The 22,769-nt window shown below is 34.0% G+C and overlaps 1 protein-coding gene across 3 annotated transcripts; it reads right to left on the bottom strand.

Moving 5' to 3' along the window:
• Nucleotides 1-573: 573 nt before the first annotated feature.
• Abcd3 (ATP binding cassette subfamily D member Pmp70) lies at nt 574-21,530 on the bottom strand. Of its 3 annotated transcripts, none has more exons than XM_089633058.1 (16): nt 21,285-21,530; nt 11,480-11,731; nt 9,049-9,118; nt 8,315-8,412; nt 8,032-8,212; nt 7,679-7,748; nt 6,982-7,076; nt 6,541-6,658; nt 5,816-5,896; nt 5,701-5,714; nt 5,176-5,374; nt 4,651-4,783; nt 4,391-4,565; nt 3,611-3,784; nt 2,931-3,035; nt 574-2,771 (listed from the first exon to the last, which is right to left on the bottom strand). In XM_089633058.1, the coding sequence occupies exons 1-16, from the start codon at nt 21,392-21,394 to the stop codon at nt 2,637-2,639; spliced, it is 2,010 nt and encodes a 669-aa protein (XP_089489184.1). In that variant the 5' UTR covers nt 21,395-21,530; the 3' UTR covers nt 574-2,636. The 3 variants fall into 3 exon arrangements, with proteins under 3 accessions (XP_089489184.1, XP_089489189.1, XP_089489176.1); XM_089633063.1 differs by lacking the exon at nt 5,701-5,714 and adding an exon at nt 5,600-5,613; XM_089633050.1 differs by lacking the exon at nt 5,701-5,714 and having other exon boundaries at nt 5,802-5,896.
• Between the last annotated feature and the right edge of the window lie 1,239 nt (nt 21,531-22,769).

Raw genomic sequence — 22,769 nt, 5'->3', positions numbered from 1 at the left:
TATTCGGTACTTAAACCTTTGAATAGTGGTTATATACAGGGTGTATCGGCACGTACCCGACAAACTTTAACCAGCTATTCCTTAGCACATTTGGAGTAAAAAATGTTATGGGCACTTTGCTGTCCGGTAACATTTTTTTTTTATAAAAAATGTATTATTCATATTTTCACCACATGTCACCAATGTTTTATACTTTGTCAAAGTTTGAAAACCCATCTGGCAATATTTTGTTCGAGTTTCGTTGAATAATGTACGTACGTACCTACATTGGCGCGCTTTTACAATCACAAACGAAATGGCACGGCACCATTCGTCTCATTTTTAACTATTATTATTTAGTGTGTACGAAAGAGCGAGAACACATTTTTTGACACACTTGCTAATAACAGATGGTGAACACGAGATACAATGCAAATGACAGTGACGGAGTGTGGATTTTTTATTTCTTTTTTGTTTTTAATGGAAAAAAAATGTTACCGGACAGCAAAGCGCCCATAACATTTTTTACTCCAAATGTGCTAAGGAATAGCTGGTTAAAGTTTGTCGGGTACGTGCCGATACACCCTGTATATTGACCGGTCGGTGGCCGAGTTGACATCGCGCTTGGGTCCCACCCAGGCGTAGTGTGTTCAATTCCTCGGCTGGCTAAGTCCTCCATCACAACACAAGCAATATTTTCAGCTTACTGTGGTGGTAGTAGGAGATTTTCAAATATCGTCAGGTTATTCGTAACCCGGGAATGTTTGTCTTTCTTTTAAAAAAAAAAAATATATATATCAGACAAGTTATTCCAGTCCCAGCGAGAGATTGTATGTGACGTCAACATATCTTATCTTGTCTTTTTCGTTATCAAGACAAGTTATTAAACAAGACGCTTGAGAAGGAAGAGGACGATCGTCAATAACGTCCATACGAGCTCTCGCTGAGAATAGTTTAGCCGATTTTCAACCTATTGCTAGTATTTTTATTACAATGGATAGTTATCGAGAAAATGGTGAATAATCTTTATTATTTTATTTTTGTAATGAACAACTACAAAGTATCAGCTGAATACGATAGTATAAGTAATTTAACAAAGTATTTATGTATAATTATACATCGTACAGCTTTAAAAATAACAACACAATTACAATAACTTAGGTAATAATTACATAATATAAAATCTACCAACAACCACATTACATAAAAATAATATTTATTGTTAGGCCCATCCTAAACCATAATATTTAAATAGTCCCTCTTACTACAGACGGCGAAATTCTTAAGCGATTATAAAGATATAAATTTGATTTAAAATATTTTAAACAGGTACATACATAATTATAAAGTTAAATATTTTTATTTTTAAAAGAATATGTAAATTTATTTTACTTAAAATATGATGATAATCTATGAAGGGAATATTAACATTCATATGTTGAATGAATGAAAAATATATCTATAGAAGGCCAAAAGTAATCATAAATGTTTCTTTGAATAACAATGGATAGTATAATGTCATTCTAAGTACCTACTTTTATAGAGCGGCCTATGTCCAGGATTCAGAATGTTCTGAAGCAATATGAAGATGTTTTTTAAAACTAAGAAATAGAATACACTCATAGACATCCAAATTAATAGACTTGCCCTAACATAAAATCAGGCTATCATTTCGACAAGCTGGAGGCAAAGCATGTGACCATATTTTTTGGCATTGGGAGGCTTTGAGAGTTCTTTGAATAAACTATGACATAAGTCGTTAAATTGCCCGCCCAAGAGGGCACATTGAAATAACAGACCATGCCCAGAAGAGTAAAGGTAGCCAAAGTAAGGCAACGGTTTTCAGAGCAGTCCATTGAGGTGGGACTTTTCTGCGCAAGATCTGAATGTAAATTTTTAACAGAGCAGTTTGAGATTTGTAGTTAAATTTGTATGCAGCCAGCAGTTTGTGCGCCATTGTAAAAAGTACTAATTCATAAGCAGATTTTATTTTTGAGTAATAAATCGTGATTATTACAATGAAAATCATGGAAAAGGAGACCCGCTCTCGGTGTGTTCTCCTTTCCCTGATTGGCTGGTCTATCGATATGAATGCCTATAAATACACTAAAATAATGTTTTACCGACAAAAGTCACATAAAAATGTATGTAGTTTGATTTAAATTCATCGAACGGGTGAGGATGGTTTAGAGACCAGTCAGAAACACATCCAGTTTTATTTACTTAAACAATAGATTATAATGTAAGAATTTCATTTCAATAGTCTTTCATAAAGTACTTCACATGATTAATCTTAACATAAATAAAAATGGGCACACTAAATTAAATCAATGCTTTTTCAAAAGCATTAAAAACAATTTTTCGTAAGGCGTCCAAACAAATAAAAAATAATTGATAATAATACCCGGTCTGAAATATCTGTATTTTGAATACAGAAATAATTCAATAATATAACTACATTTTTACAGGAATAGAATCTGCAACCTCACGGTCTGGAAGTTAGTGGTCTGTACCAAAAATCTGTATAAAGTCATAAATAATCCATCACAAAAAACATCATTATAAGATCACAGTCAAATATTATGAACAATATTTACAGTATTATGTATTACATAATAATTTTGTAATGTGGTGTCTTATTATGTGCATTTGGTTTATCATGAGCCGAATTCTTCAGTGTCCTCAGCAATGAGTCCGAACTTGAAACCTCCCCTTCCGTCCATCTTCAAGAAGTAATCATGGTGGGTCCAAAGAGACTTCCTGTGGGAGACTGTGAACAAGGAGATGCCCACCTGGAAACAGAATAAACAACTATTAATTTCTGTAAAAAGACGGGAAGGATAGAATGGTCACTATTATGAAAGATCCCTTTCTCCAGCTATGGTAACATTTGAAAGCAATAGAGATTTATCGCAAATAGACATTAAATAAAATATAAGTAGAAATCTTACAGTTTTGCAGTATTGGTACATGGAACCTTCTACGTCAACTGAGACGGCACTGGTGCACTCATCCAAGATTGCGAATTGTGGAGCGTGGTAGAATAATCGAGCCATCTGAAGAAAAAAAAAGATTAATTTCATAAATAAAGAAGTTATCATCTGAAAACAATTATACAATTCACTACTCACACCCTTTGAAGAGAACATATAGCGTCAACATCAACTATTATAAAAAAATAAATCAAATCTGACTACAATACACTTTGCAACACGCCATCTGTACTAGCATTTACTTACATCAAGTTTTGTTTTTGATTGTACCAATAGCAAAATATTTATATAGTTTTGTAAAACTTCTTTTTAATAAACATTAGCAGGTACCTCATTTTTATGACTGATATGTAATGTAATATTTTATGTTATTTTTTGTTTTCACTTTTTAGTATTCCTCTTTTTATATTATTTAACTTAGAAGAAAATGTACACAATAATTATATTATGTTTTATTCTTACCACAGAATTGTGATAATAATTACACACATTTTTGCCTTCGTGGAATTTTTTGCTGCACATTATAGTAATTTTATTTGTGTAACTGTTCATTACATACATGTGTATCAAAATATTTCAATTAAAATAAAAATTAAAAAAAAGAATACATCAGCAAATATACATAGTGAATAACTTACGGCGATTCTTTGTTTCTCCCCTCCGGACAACACGTCCAACCAATCTGCAATGGCGTCCCACCCCTTCTCTCTCGTTAGCAGGTATGACAACTGCACAATATCCAAATACTTTAGGAGTTCCTCGTCAGTGCGACCTCGTCTTGTCATCTCGAGGCGTGTGTGGGGATAGATGACCTGGTTACAAAAAAACATTGTTATTATCACACCTGATGACCAGCTAATGCGATCAATATAGTGGACGGTGAGATTGCAAACACCACATCCTTGAGAATAGGGAACTGGTGACCAGCACGATTGGAGGCATTTCTTAAAGGTGGTCAGAACTCTCCAAGGTGTGTAGCGCTGATGACGATGAATAGATTTTATACTGGACTGTATAATAAATGTAATAGCTAAGCTTCCATCGATAGCTGAGAATTGAAGACATAAATAACCTATTATTTTGTTTATTTTGTTACATGCAAACAAATCATAGTATTTTTGATTTAGCATTACATTATGTCACTCTGCATAGTCAAGAGAATACATTTTTTTCTTTCTTGTTTAATATTATGCAACCTAAAACTACATACTCAAATATATACTGTCATTTGCTGTATTTGTTTATAAGAAAAAATGTTAATTGTGTATGGCCGAGATCACCCTTAGTGGGTGAAAGCCAAAATAAACATTCATTTCTTTCCCGATCTCTCGTCTTTCTTAAACTATGTTTTCCAGTGTTCAGACATTAATAAAGAATGAAGCATGGGCACGCGTAACTGATCCAAATAAGATGTATACCTGATCTCTTAGAGTTCCAAGAGTCATGTAAGGCCTTTGAGGAATGTAGAACAGTTTTCCTCGAGGCGGTTTAACTAGGGTGCCACCAAACATCGGCCACAGTTCTCCGAGAATTCGGAAGAGGCTGGATTTGCCACAACCATTAGGTCCACAGACCAACACATTCATACCGGATCTGAAATAATAGAAAACAATATTAAACTACCGGCGTATTGCTGAAATATCGTTAAATTTATTATTATTATTGGATTGAAACATACTTTACTTCGAAGGAAAGGTTTTTAACTAGAACATCTCCGTTGGGTGTCACCAGAGGGACATTGGTGAACCTTATCACATTGTCTTGGAATGAAATCTTCCCCGAGTTTGGAATCAATGGCATGAGCTCATTACCTATAAAGGAAAATAATCATTTTCATTATAATATTTGTAAATAATTAAAGACTGCCTTCAGACATTGAAGCTTTTTCCATAATATGAAGTAGATCATTCTTCCATCTCCACCATATTTTCTTGGAATCAATCCAAGAGAGTAGTTAGCGGGGTACCTATTCTACAGATGGTGACAAAACAAATATTAAATAAACTTAGGTAAAATATAAATAAAGGAAGATTGCCATCCATGATGGCAAAAGATGTTTATGGAAATTCTTTCTAGGTATATTAAATTACCAACACAATTGAATTAGTGCATACATAGTTAAGTAATTTATGAGTTGATAAGTGTCAAAGGAGAAGCAAAGATTTGGTTTTAATGCTTATTAAGTAAGTAAAAAAATAATAACCTGATCCACTTTCAAGAGCGGAAGAACCATCTACCATGGTCCTTTCATAATGGCCATCATTGAGATCCTTCAGCACAGACATCAGTTCAGTGACTCGAGACGTGAGACCAGCAAGCTTCGTCAGTTCTTTGCCTCCCAGTACGAGCCTTCCAATGGCTTCAGCTAGTTTCACTAACATGCGCCCAAACGTGTAGTAATGCTGTAAATATAAAAAATTCATCAAGAAGCAGCCAATTAACACCAAGCAGAAATATAACTGAATGGCAAGGAACTAAAATACTTGAAGGAAGTATAGCAATACTTACATACTACAAAATACTTACTCTAAATCTACCGCCTTTGTTAACAGACAACAGCTTGTGGTTGGGGACAAAGAATGGAAGAGAGATCAAATAGAATCCAATAACAGTTGCAAAATACTTACTCTAAATCTATCGCCTTTGTTAACAGACAGCGGCTTGTGGTCGGCGACAAAGAATGGTAGAGAGACTGAATAGAATCCAATAACAGTTGCAAAATACTTACTCTAAATCTATCGCCTTTGTTAACAGACAGCAGCTTGTGGTCGGCAACAAAGAATGGGAGAGAGACCGAATAGAATCCAATAACAGTTGCAAAATACTTACTCTAAATCTATCACCTTTGTTAACAGACAGCAGCTTGTGGTCAGCGACAAAGAATGGGAGAGAGACCGAATAGAATCCAATAACAGTTGCAAAATCTACAAATATAATAAAACATTGCAATAAATACACAAACTGTATTTAAAATAATCAAAGAGTATAATATGTATAAGTACACATATTATGTACCTACATAAATCCAAGAGGTTTCTGCAATTTAGTTTCGTTTAAATATGTACATACAGATTTATAAACAAATACTCTACTCAAAATAAATAACAAGTCAATAATACGGTTAAAATTTAAAATTAGAATGGTCTAAAACAATGAAATAATTATGTGTAATTTCTATGACTAGAAAATGCCGATGAGAAAAATATTATAAGAAATCCTTTCACTTGAAAACATTTCCAAGAGTTGTTTCCAAATCTTGACTCGCTGGTCACAGGTAAAAATCAACACATTTTTGAAAAGTGATGAAAAAAACTAGGTTGGGACTTATGGCTTATAAAAACTTATGGCCTGGACTCCACTGCGATTTCCAGCTGCTTGGTTAATCGCGTAGACCAAAAATCTAGTTCAAGTTGTTTAGTTGTGGTTGCGCCTGTATTTGAAACAATGCATTTTATTTTAGCAACTGTAAATGGCAGTGGAGTCCAGGTCTTAAGGTTAGTTTTTATTTCACCGCTTTTAATGATATTATATCGCTTTTCAAACAAATAAATCCTTTGAAATGACTCACATTTGGCTACTATATTGTCAATCACTCCCATATATATTCTAAACTCCAGGAATTTCCTTAAGTGGGCCTTCAGTTTGTTGAAACTCGCCATCAGTGTAAGTTTCTCTCGGTTATTTCCCTGTAAATACATAATAATTTATGGTTCATTACTCAAAGCCACAAGATGTTGTAAAATGTTATGGGCTTTGGATTGTAAATTAAATTACTAGGGCGCACTAAAACCACACCACACTCGTTAAATAAACTCATAGTTAGTTAGCTAGCCTAGATACTACACAAAGTTGTAGAGTTCATAAAACATATCAATGGCTATTGCAGTTAGGTTCTGTTAACAACTTTTAGCATGTTGCATTCAATAAGTTACATAATGTAGCCGCAAAAGGTACATAATGTACATGAATAATGAATATAATTAATATAATAATGAATATAATAATTTACCTGATAGAAAGCAATTTCTTCAGAGTTTGTGATCAATCTTGAATTAATATATCTAAATTCTCCCTCTAGTTTCTGCTCAGTCACAGTCATACGGGCTGAAATAAAAATTATGTATAAATATATATAGGTAGGTAAACCACATCTTTACAGGGCTAATCAGGTTAATGTATAATATAAAGTTTTTTTGATCTTTTATATATAATAAACATAACCTTTTTAATACATTTGTTAAAAGTAAACTTGTTTTTTTTTTTTAATTTCGTCTAAAGTAGTAATTACAGTTGTAAGATAAAAACCATTGATAAGTGACTTTAAAAACTTTATCAAAATTTTAATATATTTAATTGCATATGTCGATTTACAAACAATACAATATATGCACCAAAATCAGTACTTTATTTAGTAATACGTTCAGTAACAGCGAATTTATCTAGAATCAAATGTAATTTGAAAAGATTTACCGTGGAATCTGTATTCTGTATTTTCCTAACAGCAGTACATTGCAAAATGTCAGAGGCTTTAGAACAATAAATATAATACCTACATAAATAAAGAAGCAAAGTGTTAAAATTGAAAATGTGGCAGAGCTAAGATTGCAATAAGTCTTGGGCAAATACATCAACATCAAGTAAAATAATTGAAATAATAAATTGTTGGTAAAATTATTGATTTATGTACAGATAAATGACTTCACTACCTGTCGGTTTCCTAAGATGGGTAAGCAGAACTCCAGCAAAGAATAAATAAGCCAACATCACGGCTGGAGTCTGTGAACAACAAATGAAAAGATTAAATGAAGTAGGTAGTGGTGCAGCAAACCCCCGTTGTAACCACTAGGTCCATAACCTTGACAGAGAATAAAAGTAATGGCAGAAAAATGTTATGAAATTCTCCAAGCATGCCTGTTTGCGTTTCTTATTGTATTTGACTTCCGCCTTTCAAGGGTGTTCTTGGCCATCAGGTTGAAACATTAAAAAACATCTTTCATTGGGAATGTCACCTTATGATTATATTTAGTAAAATATGCACATATATTGTAAGATAACCCACCTGTCCACCCAGGTTGACAGTCAACCTGTATACGTAGATTCCTATATCCAGTATAGGCTTGGAAACATTGCTGTATAGGTCAGTGACAGTTTCACAGAACTTGTCTATGTCGTTGGTGAGCAACTGATCGGCATTTGATATCCTATTGTCCAAATTGGACATTTTGTAATATGTAAAACCACTGCAAGAAAACAAAACGGATTGAATTAAATCCAATAATTTCATAATTTTTCTATTATCATCACATCGATTTGATTGTTATGGTAAAAAATGTAATACTTACTTAAGATACTGGCTGTATAGATTGTAAGTCATATTGGTCCTGAGTCGAATTTTCAATTCTCCTATACTCCATTTCATTACATTGTTTACTAAAGATATCTGCAAATAAAGTGACACTATATAATATAAAATAAAAACACCAAATATTCCCAAACATATGGACAGGAGGATGGATGGCTCCAGGGAGTTTTTGATAAAATTTTAAGAACGGCGTGCACCTCAAAAAAATCAAAAATAGAAAAATGTTAAAAACATGGATTTCAATGGGAATCCTCCACCCACATTGTGTGGCCTGCGAACACTGGAAAAATTGGTAATGCAGTCCAAAAAGGAAGTGCATTGCAGGGCCAGCCCCGAGACAAACGGGGCTCGGAGCAGACTGCTCCAATTGCGCCTGCACAGGGCCCGCCCCACATTACTGTTACAAATGATGAAAAAAATAACAAGCAGATCTCCAAAATGATTACTAAGTAGCATTTTCACGTTTCACCAAAACTTAAAGAATTTATTGTACGTTGATAATAATAATAATTGGATGATTTGTATAGCGCTGTTTTGCTGACAAATAACCTAAAGGGCTTTGTACAAATATTTTTTCCAATATAAGATAACCTCAGGGTTATTTTTTTTTTTTTACAAATAATGTAATATCTATCAAATATTATTGTGTGGATATTTTCAAAGTATGATGTAAAATTTCAGAATGTATATATATTTGAGGGAAAAAACTCTTACCACTGGCATTGCGTAGAAGAAATGTAGTAATCTTTTTTTGAATAAAGGCCTGTCCATTCCAATAATGGCACTGAAATAAATAAATGTTTGATAATTATTTACCTAATTTTTTTTGAACTTCAGTAATATTAAACAGGTTCATTGCCAGCCTTGGACGGCGAAGGCTTGGAAAACATCAATACGTAAACCTGGAAAACTCCGACACACATATTCAACACGCTATAACTTTTAAACCTTAACCGCTTCTGTGCCAAGAGCGAGTTAACTCGCATTCTTGACCTGCTGTGCACATCTACACTTCTACCTACTGGCATTTAAAAGGTTAAGAAGGTAGTCAAAACGGCATGCAGACAGCAATTTTTGATTCATTCAAGCACAGGTCCAGTACAAAAACAACACATCGCGACAGTTGCTGGATTTTCATGGATTGAGCATTGATAGTTATATTGACGCATACGCTAATTGGTGGTTGTAGAGTTTCTCGAAACATTCGAACTCCACCAAACGGCGGTTCGAGGTTTTGTAAAAAAAGTGGTCCTGCAAAGCTGCCATATGGCTGCTTGTCTGTAGGTTCTACCGTAACCCTTAGGATACGACCAACTACAACAGTAGTTCAGTGAAATCATGACTACCTTCAGGTGCACTGCAATTTTACTGTTACCACTACCTACCACCCTGAAAATTTTTGTCAAATATTTTTGCTTTATTGAAAAATGTACTTTATTTTAATATTATAAAATATTTGTAAACTAGTCTGTCTCGGCACAGGATTTCCTAGTGAGACAGGCAAAGCCAAAAAAAAAATATGTAAACCTTTTTATATAGATGCACATAATGAATAAAAATGTGCAGTGTTCAGAGCTAGGTTTTAGAAGTTTTGAACGCATTTCAATATTGTCCATGAAAATTCCTAAGTAAAACGTTGACGTTGTAGATGCCTGTAAATTATTTCAAATTTAATTTCCAATATTATATTTGGCTTTGAGGTATTTACAAAATACTAGCCATCTTAAGGGTTAGCAAAAAATGAAATTATTATTCTTTTTCTTTTGTAAATAGATGGATTTTTCTTTTATTAGCCACATCTTTACAATTTTAGTGCTAGGTTTCTCATTTTCCTCAAATGCAAAGTTATTTTTTAATTTATCAAAAATCACTGGAAGATAGTACTCCAGCATTCGGCCTCCATACTTATTTGAAATTAGTGGATTTTCAAACTGTTATTTTACGTAAATCCAGTGGTTTTTTTATATGTACTTTCTCCCCCGTTGTCCATTATAGTAAGGAACCAGAAATTTAACACTAGTCAGAAATGGATGAAGAATAGGATGAGCATATGCTGAGACGCACACCGCACAGCTCAGTACAGAGCAGGAATGTTGCCGCAGGACAGACAAGGCAGAAATCGGTGACCAGCATGTGCTGCGACACAGCTTAGTTCAGCTTGGGCGCTGGTTATTTGTGAGAATTTAATGCAAACGTAGTGTACAAAATATTACCCTCCTGCGCCCGCGCCCTGCTGAAACTGTGCCGCGATCACAACTGAGCGTAGGTTAGAGCAAACACATATCTGCGTTGCACGCGCCTGCACCGCTGTGTTTACAAAATCTGCATTGTCCCGCTCTGCACTCAGCTGCGTGGTCTGCGCCTTAGCATATGCTCAACCTTTTGGTTTGCATGTTTTTAGTGAAATTTACTGCACTATTTACTAACCTATCATTGAAATGGAACAGTTATGCAACTGTAATTAAATCAAAGCAGGCCAATTAAGAAAATACACTATAATTATTACACCACATAAAAATGAAGACTGCTTCAGACCAGTTCAGTTTCTAGACAATTCAGCTAGTTCTATAATATTATAACATCTATTGTAATAATATTATCCATGCATAAAACAGCCGAGCTCAATGTATATACCGAACTGGTCGATTAAAGATTTGTCCATTAGAATAATTATGTACTATTTCACCACACCATCAATTTTTAAGACGGATGCATACTAGATGGAAAATTATCTGTATATTTTGAACGAAATAGCATCTGCATCGTTAATATAATGAATGTGCGACTGAAGTCTTTTGTATGAGAGAGTGCATGAAAGCGGGACAACACTGTAGTTATAAAGAGCATGCATGGTTGTATGAATCTCTTCATTATCTGTCATCCCGCAAAATCAAAGCGGAAGATGTTGCCCATGCAATAGTGGAGAACTTAGCCAGTCGAGGAATTGAATTCACGACACCTGGGTGGGAACCCAACGAATTTATCAACTGAGTCATCGATCGGTCAATTGAATGAACCATTAGTAAACAATTTGACCGGTTAGTGGCTTAGTTGTCAAATGCCTCTGGTTCAATCCAAGCATCCTTCAAATATAGTCAGGTTATTCATAACCAGGGAATGTTTGTCTTTCTTTAAAAAAAAATACCTCTCAATGAGTGTCCCATTGTTGATCATCCACAGATCGCAGAGGGTTCTCGCCACCAGTGATGAGGCCACGAGGAATAAGAACCCGCATTCTTTGGACCAGAAGCCAGGTATCATAATCTTCAGGAGCTTCTTGAACTGCGCAAAGAACTTAGCGTCCACCTGCGGCCGCGGTTTCTTTGAGTTCTTTTCCACGATCATGTATTGGATTTGATCCTCCGGTTTGAGCTGCGGTTTCTTTGACTTGGGTAAGCTGGAAAGTTATAAGAACATAAATTATTGTTAAATGCTTTAATGAAGGGCGAGCAGTCAACATAGGCAAATAAGCACTGCCTACCCTACCTCATTCGAATATAAATAATTTATAAGTTTATCGCGAGTAATCTAACCGTACATAAAAATAAGTCAATAATAATCGCAGCACCAATACCATAAAGGCAGGAAATAGATATTCAAATGACAAATGAAATATTTGTAATTGTGCAATCGAAAAAAATGCGGAAATTTTATATAGATCCAGTTATTGACTTGTCATAAATACATAAATTAATGATATTTGATAAAGCTTCGGAAATTAATACTAACCAACAGCGGCTAAAGCCAGCAGCTTAGCAAAAACACAACGCTTCTGTGGTAAGTTTTTTTGAGTATCGATTTATTTGCTGTTTTTCCTACTGCCTACCCTGATTGAAAATTCTGTTCACGCCACTCAGTGGCATGCAACCCATAAATGCTGAAAAGCAGAGCCTACATTTGAGAAAAATGAATCTAAAAATAATTAAAAAGAAAATTACAAAGTTCTGATAAAAATGTATCTGTAAATTGAAGAACTTTTAAAAAAAATATAGTTTTAATCATTCTATCCTAAGAAAATGTTTGCCTACTTAAAATCTAATTTTTATTTGCAACTGTCGAGAGATTGTACTTCATAAATTTGTTGATTCAGGTTTACATGATGAGTGGTGATAATTGGACATGGTATTATAATATACACATCTGTGAACATTTGAGACTTTTCTCACCTTTAATTAATGCATACTTCAGCCATGTTATTCTTCAAAATAAGAGATGTTCAAATTAATTTTATAGTTTACTGTGGTGCTCGGGGTCTTAAGAATGGTTTTGGGTAAAGTTTGAAGTTGTGAATTCTAGTTTACCTGCCAACTGGGTGCATTTTAAAAGTGGAAATACTATTACATTATATACTCGGGTGACATCGACTTCTTTAACAAATCACTTCCAAATCATACATTGTCGTCATGCCTCTTTCTTTCTTCATCATGTACGCCCCGTTTTATCACAAATAATTATTTGATTTTAAAAAGAAAAAATTTATGTGGCACCTCAAAAGAGCGCCCCTGTCTGTACAGTGTAAAGGCAGGGAAGCTATGGTGCCACCCGGTTGGACAAAATTGTGAAGCTGGTTAAGGTAGGGGCTGTAGGAGGGGCTTTATTAATACCAGTCTTGAAGAGGCCCGGATTATATGAAGGAGGAAAAACGGATACCGATAGCTCGTTCCACATACAAGCCGTCTTACACAAAAACGAGTCAAAGTAGCGGTATTCCGCTCATGAACGTCGAGTTTCACACAAGTGCACTGGAGATCAATGCTGCTAGCTCCTTAGAGCAGGCTCCATTAAAATACCTGAAGAACAGATTCAGCATTCCCACATTGTGTCTGTGCATTAGACGGAAATTGGTCTGTTAACAATGGATTATCAATCAGATGGACCTCCCTCCTTTGCACAGATATAACTAGGTTTATCAAGTATTGTGGGGCTCCAGCCCAGAGGTGACTCTTAAATTCAATTGTTGGACGTTACTATTGAAGAACCTGCTAGCCCTATACAAGACGCCCAATTTCTTGGAAGCCAGATTTACTCGGGCTTCTATAGAGCCTCGATACATGAGCCGGTCTGATATACTTAATAATAATGACTGGATTATTTGTATAGCGCCACTTTCGTGAGAAAATCTAAGCTCTATTTAGAGTTCTCTTGCAATCCTTTGCCCGTTTTCAATCCGAAAGTTTATCCAAGGAGCCAATTTTCCAGAGTGCATTATAAGCGGTGTTCTTTAGTCTGACCACTTCAGCACAGCGATGGTCAAACCATGGCTTTGTGCCTGCTCCACAGGATTTGACAGAGAAGGGAATGTAGCAATCCATCGCAGATATGATTACCTCCCCCTTCTCGCGTGCACAGATTGATGGGTCCTCTGAGCTAAAGCAGATCGCACTCCAAGGAAAGGCGCTGAAGAATGATCGCATGCCGTCCCATTTTGCTGCCTTTTCTAGCATTCACTTATTTCCACATATTTATTGTTAAAAAAACTACAATAATTCATCTCAATATCAAATTCTAGTGCAGAAATAAGAGTTTTATATATACAGTGAAACCTCTATCTATCGTTCCTCGAATAATCGTTTTCCCGGATGTATCATTTATTTCTTCTAGTCCGAATTCATTTCATACAAAAATAGATCGCATCGATCGTTTCTATGTCCACCATTTTCCCGCATTCATCGTAGGAATTACGTCGCGTATTTGATATTTTTTGTCTATGTTTAAACGGCGCCAGACGGCACTCGTTACGATGCGCGAAACTTTTGAGAGAGAAAGAGAAAGAATAACAGTTTGTCGCCGCCATCAGTCGCTAGATACCCGAACTTAGTGGATTGTTTGCAGTTATCCTTTTTGAGCTTTTAAACTATTTTCGAAATGAGCTGTTTGATGAAAAAGTACATACTCTTCAAGAAAGATTGAAAATTATCGAAGAGGTGGAAAAAACCCCGCTGAAAAACGTATCGATATAGCCAAGCGTTTAGAAATCGCGGCATCCGCGATAAATTCTATTTTCGTGAAAAAAAAACGAAATTCGGGAGCAAATTCAAAAGTGCGGAAAATCTTCGAAAACTAGAAAAACCAGTAAAGAATCAAAGTTTAGCGAACTGGAGAAAATTCTTATCTCTTGGTACCAAATTTGACAAATTTTAACAATATTGTTACTTTCGACGACAATATTCCAACTTGTGGGATAGAAACTATCGAAAGCTTGTGTGACGCAAGATTGACGGAGACAACAAAAGAGGTCGTTATTGATGAAGAGGAGCCCCTGCCTGTACCTTCATTTTCAGAAGCATGCACACTCTTTGAAAGATTGAAAACTTTCTACTACGCACACTCAATAACTGATGCCGAAAAGAATATCATTTGCAAAGCTGAAAATATACTGTTGACTTGCGGAAATAAAACAGTAAAAAAACAAATGTCCATGAAAGATTATGTATTTACAATGCAATAAACTTTTTAAAAAATTTGGTTCTGTTTAGCTTTGTATTTTTTTTAAATAAATACATTTATTTACATCTAAAACTATTTTCTTCTTATAATTTTAATCTACCAATGGTTATGCAGATTGGGAGGACGGTATCTTTACTGGATCGTATCTCCTTGTGTTTTGTCCTCTTAATCCCGCATTCATTGTTTTCCCGCATTCATCGTTTATTTCGATAGGTCCCTTTAAAACCAATAGATAGAGGTTTCACTGTACATGTATATAGATGAGGAAACAATTTGATTCTTTTGCTCGAGAATATCGCTGGCCCTCTGTGAAAATCAAATATTTCCCAAAGAATTTTTTTGTTTCCAGAACACTAATTCCTAACTTTCACGATGAATTTAGGAATTATTTCAGCATTAAAACTGCATATTTGGTATTGGTAGTGCATATTTGCATGCATGTGCACATAATCCGATATCTAGTGTTAATCTACACCTGAAAAGCTACCTCCTGCCCCTGGTCAAAGAGAAATAACAATGCACTCCACCGTTACATAAAATGCCACAAAAAGTTTAAAAGGGACCCAGGACATGAAGTTTACCCTATTTCAAGTTGAACTTGGTTTATGCAAATATGATTGCTATGAATTATTAATTATGAGAGTAAAAATATGGAATTATATGTGTATATTCAGAATGGGCATTTTTTGGTCGACAGGAACATATTTTTCAAAAGTCAAAATATATTTTACTCAACTTCCTTATTCTAATTCTAAAATAATACTCAAAATAATGAATAAAAAATGGTCTCTAATAAAAGTACTCATCGAAAATGATATGTATTTTTTTTTTTAAGGACGGGTTGTTTCGGAGAATCTGAACAATTCATCAAATTTCAACCTTCATTTTCAAGTTCTGTGAAAGATTTTTTCAAGTTCTGTTTTTATTTCAGTTTTGTCAAGCTACTAGCCTAAAATGATATAAAAACAGAACTTGACTAAGTCTTTCACAGAACCCGAAAATAAACGTTGAAATTTGATGAATTGTTCAGATTCTACGAAACAATCCGTCCTAAATGTTCACTTTATTGAATAAAGAAATGAACTATATGACCTATGTTAAAGTTATTTATGCTGGTTGATGATATTCAACTTGAACACAGCGGAAATGTACATTGAATGTTTAGTCACCATAATATCATTAAATTAAAGACATACAGCAGTACTGCCATTGTCTACATTTTTCATAAGATTTTTTATAGGTCCTCTGCATATATTATTAAAAAAACTCAGACATGTTCTTTGACCCTGAACTATAAACTTATGGATGTTATAGCATTGTTGATTTTGCGTTTACTTTACATAATAATAAAATATGTCTTTATAATCAGCATAGCAGCTCAACACGGGTGAGCCAACCAGTGAAGCCAACATTGCTAAATTGTACTAAGAAATGTAAAATATTGTACCAAAAAAAAAAAAAAAAAGAAATTTTGCATGAATTTCAAATTTTTAAAATGATATTTGTGATTAATTTTTGGGTTATTATGCGGTCTTGTAGTGTAATTGATATCGTGTTGCATGTGGATTTCGGGGTTTAACTCCTCAGACCTCTGCCATATTTTGACGGAAGGTCAGAGTGTTTCTGCTTTGCAATAATATCCAAATAAATGGAAACCTGACAGGAGAATTATTTCAGACCTGGTTGTGGTGTCATTGTGCATTGTGCAAGCATGTGGTGTGGTGGTGTACACAGTCATTAACAACTTAATTGACAGTCCTGCCATCGTTGCCACTATTAAATTCCATGTGCCGACTAGGAATACAAGACAAAATATAACATTCTTGATACATTTATTGACTCCATTCATAGAATTAAGCATAATCTATACCAGCACTTTGTTGAATCCTACAAATTATAGTAGCTTAAGTAATGTAGGAACTTCAAGTGTTTTGTCTTTTATGGAGTATTATTTTAGTGTCTATTTTATTTTATGTTACTCTTACGTTTAATTATATTGTTTCATATTTAGTTTTTTTTTTTAATATATTCTCATTATACTTGTAATCCGTAGATCTATTTTGTACCTACTTTATAATGAAATGCATCTATATACTGTTAGTATTTCCTATATAATACAGAAAGATATTCTCCTATGTACGTACACTGCATCATGTATCACTTTTATGTAAAAGCCTTTTTAAGCATATAAATAAATAAATTAATATTTCTCAATGTAACAAAACATAAAAACTGTTTTTGAAAGGTGATAAAATACGCTTTCAAATGGATGAATTTATTATTCGAAATAAGAATGTAATTTTTGATATTTTAAAATTTTTAATGCGAACATAAAAAAGAAAATGGCTCACTCACGTTTTTGTAGCTAAAATTACTGATAACAAAAAATATATAAAAACACATACATTTTATTAGACAAATGTATTACAAATGTATTACAAATGTATTACAAATGTATTACAAATGACATTGTCACCTCACTTTTTTTGTAGTTTTTTAAAAATAATTTATTAAAAATTTACAAAGTTTCATAATTTAATTTGAAATTGTGTTCAGAACCTTTGGTTTCATAAAGGTGCACATTTTAATTCTTCTGTGGTTAAATTCTACAATTGAATATAAAACATGGTGTTTTCTCTCTCTAACACCGTTTATTTATTTATTCATTTACACGCATTGGGCTATTCCATAAAACAAGTAATAAGTTAATAACATAAAATAAGTTTAGATCACATTTCTCACCATGACAGATACAACGATTTCAATGGAACCATTTAAGTTGTTCCCAAAAGCAAACAAATTAGCCCGAAGAATAGTTTAGTAAGTTAATCTAGTTATTAGGTCAAATTTGAAAAAATCAGTCGCTAGGGATATAATACCAACTAACATTTTTATAATTCGTCGAAGCATATACCTGGCTCCAAAAGTATTTTAACCCTTTAGTTGCCAAAAAAAAATGTTTAAAAAATCAAAATACTCAGATTGAAAAAAGATTGCTTTCTGATTGAAAGGGTTCTCATTGTAAAGTAGATTTGCGAGTTTCGTAAGAACGACACTGTGTCTATTGTATATTATTTATCATCTAAAACACATTTGTCTACTTCCAGCTAGGTTAATTCCTAAGATTAAATAAATTGACTGTTTCGTTTGAATATTATGAATAAGAAATAAGAAAGGTGTAAGGTGTAATAAATACATTAACATTATTTCTAAGGTCCTTCACTTGTGTACTGAATATTTAACTAGTAGCTTATATTAGATTGGTAATACGTCTTATCTATAGCCTGAAGTATTCAGAGTGACTAGTAGTACCTGTAAGCCAATGTTTAAGGCCATATCGGAGGTGACATATACCAGCAAAAGGTCATGTGGACAGAGGTGGTAATAAATATATTAACATTATTTCTAAGGTCCTTCACTTGCATATTGTATATTTAACTAATAGGTTATAATAGATTGTTAATACGCCTAATATATAGCCTGAAGTATTCAGATAGACTAGTAGTACCTGTAAGCCAATGTTTAAGGCCATATCGGAGGTGACATATACCAGCATAAGGTCATGTGGACGGAGGTGGTAATAAATATATTAACATTATTTCTAAGGTCCTTCACTTGCATATTATACGTATATTTAACTAGTAGCTTGTATTAGATTGTTAATACGCCTAATATATAGCCTGAAGTATTCAGATTGACTAGTAGTACTTGTTAGCCAATTTTGAAGGCCATATTGGAGGTGACATATACCAGCGAAAGGTCATGTGGACGGAGGTGGTAATAAATATATTAAAATTATTTCTAAGGTCCTTCACTTGCATATTGTATATTTAACTAGTAGCTATTACATTGTTATGTATTTTTCTTTTTTTAATTTGGTATTAAATTTTTTATGCCGTTATTTTATTGCGCAATGATATAAACACTATAAAATATTAATGTATAAAGACTGTTTATAGCGCAAATAAATAAAATATCGTGGGGTAATTACTACAACTAGGCAATACTGAAATCAATTTTTTTCCAGTTACACATAAAACCATTATATTTCTTCGCTTGTGTAGGCCACAAACACATACTAATATGCATTGTGCGTACACGAGTGAGGAAATAAAGTAGTTCTGATTTTCTGTGCAAAACTCATTTCTGCTGATTTCGGAGTTACCTAGCTGTTGTAATTACCCCTCGATAATTTTAAAGAAACATAAATAATAATTATTGGCATTATCAACTTACATATTAGATTTGCCTTATCAGCAATAAATTGCTATAAAACTGGGTTTAATCGCCAAGAATTGATGTAATCTCTCTACCTAATTACCTACTCAGTACGGGATAATATACTATTGCTATAACATGAAATAATTAGGGACCAAGGAACCTATTAACTATTATATGCTAGGTTATGTTACAAATAGTATTTTGCAATGAATATAAACTTTTCAGTTGTCTCGAGTGTGAGAGATGGATTAAAATACAACCACAATAAAATTACACATGGCATTTTATAATAGGATGTTTGCTTGATATTAATGTTTATTTTACAATAAGGAAAAACTACTTTAATTTAAATAAAATACATAATATAATACTTTATTCAACTTATTTGTTAGCCGAGTATTTACATTCATCTATCGACAATTTCCAAGGTCGGTTGTTGTTTAAAAAAAATAAAAGATCTAAGATTCGCATTTCCAGTTTCAATAGAAAGACACACATGTGTGAATTATGATTATTAATTCAACGCTATAATATCGAATTTGCCTTGGACGAGATAAGCCAATTAAGTTTTTATTACATTTTTATCGATGATAAATTATGGACACTACCTATAAGTCAAACTAAAAATGGATACAATTTTAAATTTTGATACAAAAAGTTTACATTACAGAGCAGCAAGACGTGTTTGGGTAAATATGGAATGTTTACTTTGAATTAATACTTGAATTTAGTTATATTATTACTAAAAGTTACTATGAATGTTGGGGAAAACCTTTAATAACGCCTGCTCGCGTCCCCTTTAGAGTTATATCCCAGTTTTCAAGTAGTTTGTGGGCTACGCTAGGTTTGTATAGACTGGTTTGTGATTTAATTCTAATACAATATTATGAATATAATCCAACTCTTGATATGAACATAGTCGCCGTCGGCTGAGACTATAACGGCGCCGCATACTAATTGACATATCGCGTAAGTGACTTAATAAACGAAATTAAAATTAAAAGTGCGTATTTTTCCGTCTCCCCCGACATAATAAATCATGTTTTGAATTAATAAAGCTAAATCCATTTATATGAAAGTGAAATATTGCGTATTAAGAGTGAAGCGGAATAAGAGAAAAATAATCATATTTGAAAATAATAATATGCATGCATTTTATCAAATTATTATGAAAAACTTTTTAAACTAGCTATCCATCATTTTTCTTATTTATATTATAGTAAAGTATAGATTCTATATCCGCAAATTGTAAAATTCACCCGCCATAACACAGGGTCATCCCTAGCATGGAGGGTGAAATATCACAAAAAACCACATGTAATCGCGTATCAATAAAATAAAATAAAATGGCCTTTCTGTAGTTTTACTAATTCCTTTTTATGAAAAGTGATTAGTAAAACCTAATAAAATTAAAATATACTATTGCTTAGTTTCAAAGTAATAAACTTATCACAATAATGTCTATCTAGTTTGGTTATTATTAAAATTCCAAAGAAATAATTAGGTATAATGGAATAGATTTTAATATTTTAAGCTTAGAACCAATTAGGTTCATAGCGTGTGTATAAATTACACAACCAGCTTAGCGATATGCAAAAACGTAAAATTGCAAAATAAGAAGAGCTCAATGATTATCTAAGCAAATATTATATGTTTTTGCACAATAATTTTAGAAACAGATATTTAATGGCCAAATTAGAAGCTAGGATATCTGGATTGTGGCAAGCAAACCGAACTATACGTTGCAGATAAACTAATTCTAATATTGCACTAGGTGTCCCACTTCTAATAAAATCTATTCAAAACATAAAATGGTATGTTACTAGAACATATTACATTAAAACATAGGTATGGAAAATATCAACCACTTATGTTGATTGTTGTAAAGAAATAGTTAAAATTTAAGCACCTGACAATATTCGAATGATTTAGAATTGTTTTGCTTGTCAGAGAATTTAGGTTGCTTGCACAGTAATGAGTAATGGGGCATGCCGCATCGGGCCCTGGGGTTATGACCTTTTTAAATATAAGTGTGCTGAATTGTACATACGAGGCAAGAAATTAACAAAATATTAAGTATTAACCACAATCTAAGATTAGGTAATTCTAAGACTTAACAATTATATCACGAGGTTATCAGATGTATCAAAAGTGACATGACACTGCGAATATAAAAGGTCGTTAAATTATAATTAAAATTTTCCTATTTTTGATTGCTAGTTACTTCATTTGTGGATTACGAAATCAGTTTACACATAATTGTTCGCAAACGTCAAACTTACCTTCGCTTGGAATATCCATTTTTGAGATACCATGCCACGAAAAGTGCCGAAACTGATCCAATTATTTGCACTTTTGGATTTGTAACTAATTTACTTAAATTTGGAGCCATTTTGCTCGCCTGTTATTGACAAAAATTATTTCATCGATAGCACAACCGGTTTGGCAAAGAAAACTTAGCAAACGGGCTCAAGCGGGCTTAAGCGGCTCGAAGCTTGAGCATAAATTAACCACTCACGAACACTCACTGCTCAAGCATTGACAATAGAAGTGAGTCGTTCGCGAACGAGTCGGCTCAGTGAACCGGATCTTTTTGCGGATCCGTAAGATCCGGTTCCCAAATTAGCCGCTCACTCGTTCTCGGATCAGTAGTGACTCACTCGTTCGTGTGAGTCGGTTCACTCGTTCGCGAATGGTGAGCCGGTTCACTTGATCGCGAACGATGAGCCGGTTCACTTGTTCGCGAACGATGAGCCGGTTCAATCGTTCGCGAATGGTGAGCCGGTTCACTTGTTGGCGAATGATGAGCCGGTTCACTCGTTCGAGGACGGTGAGCCGGTTCACTTGATTTTTATGAGGAAATTTTTGAAATGGAATCCCGTAGAAATTTTTTTGCGGGAATTATGTTTCACAGAAATTCTGTAACAACCCCCCCCCCCCCACGGATTTCAAATATCTTGTGGGGAGTATGTATTTTAACAAAACTTTTGTGGGGAATTATGTTTCATAGAAATTCCGTAGCCACCCCCCCCCCCCCACGGATTTCAAATATCTTGCGGGGAGTACGTAGTTTGTGGGGAATTATGTTTTTCAGAAAATCTCTAACAACCCCCACCCCCCATGGATTTCAAATATTTCGTTAGGAGTATGTATCTTGAATTTTTTTGTGGGGAATTGTGTTTTATAGAAATTCTGTAACAACCCCCCCCCCCATGGATTTCGAATAATGAAAGGAGGAATCACGCTCACGCAGAATATTTGTGGGGAATATGTGGGCAGAATTACTGCAACTGAAAAACGGCGACATTGACCCGCTCAATTGAGCCGGTTCACTGAAGCGGATCTTTCAAGTGAACGGGAACTAGTGAACCGGCTCCCTCAACTGAACCGCTTCGCCCATCTCTAATTGACAAGCAAGAAAACTGGAAAACGCATTTGCTAAAACTTCAAATCACTTCAACATAGAGATGGTTGTTTTTCTTTTCCCAGTTACACGAAACCGGCTCCCCTACTGTCACTGGAACCATCGATAATATTTTGTTATAACTCTACTTAAATAATTAATACTATTCAGGGGGGGAGAGGGGGGGGGGGGAGAGGGTTTTGTTGAATACGTATACAGTCAACGAAGTGATGTGACATTCTCAATAATTATATCGATACACTAGTCCACTAGTGTTGTCATGTCCCGAGTTATCCTGTACCCGAGTTAGTTAAATTATTTTTCTGTTTGGTGACTTATCTTGAGTGTGCCAATACTTACCGAG

The sequence above is a fragment of the Hesperophylax consimilis genome, chromosome 1 (assembly GCF_061612785.1).
Source record: "Hesperophylax consimilis isolate HC1 chromosome 1, BYU_Hcon_1.0, whole genome shotgun sequence".
NCBI lineage: Eukaryota > Metazoa > Arthropoda > Insecta > Trichoptera > Limnephilidae > Hesperophylax > Hesperophylax consimilis.
Note: the sequence above shows the minus strand (reverse complement) of the source record. Positions and strands in the feature narration are given on the sequence as shown.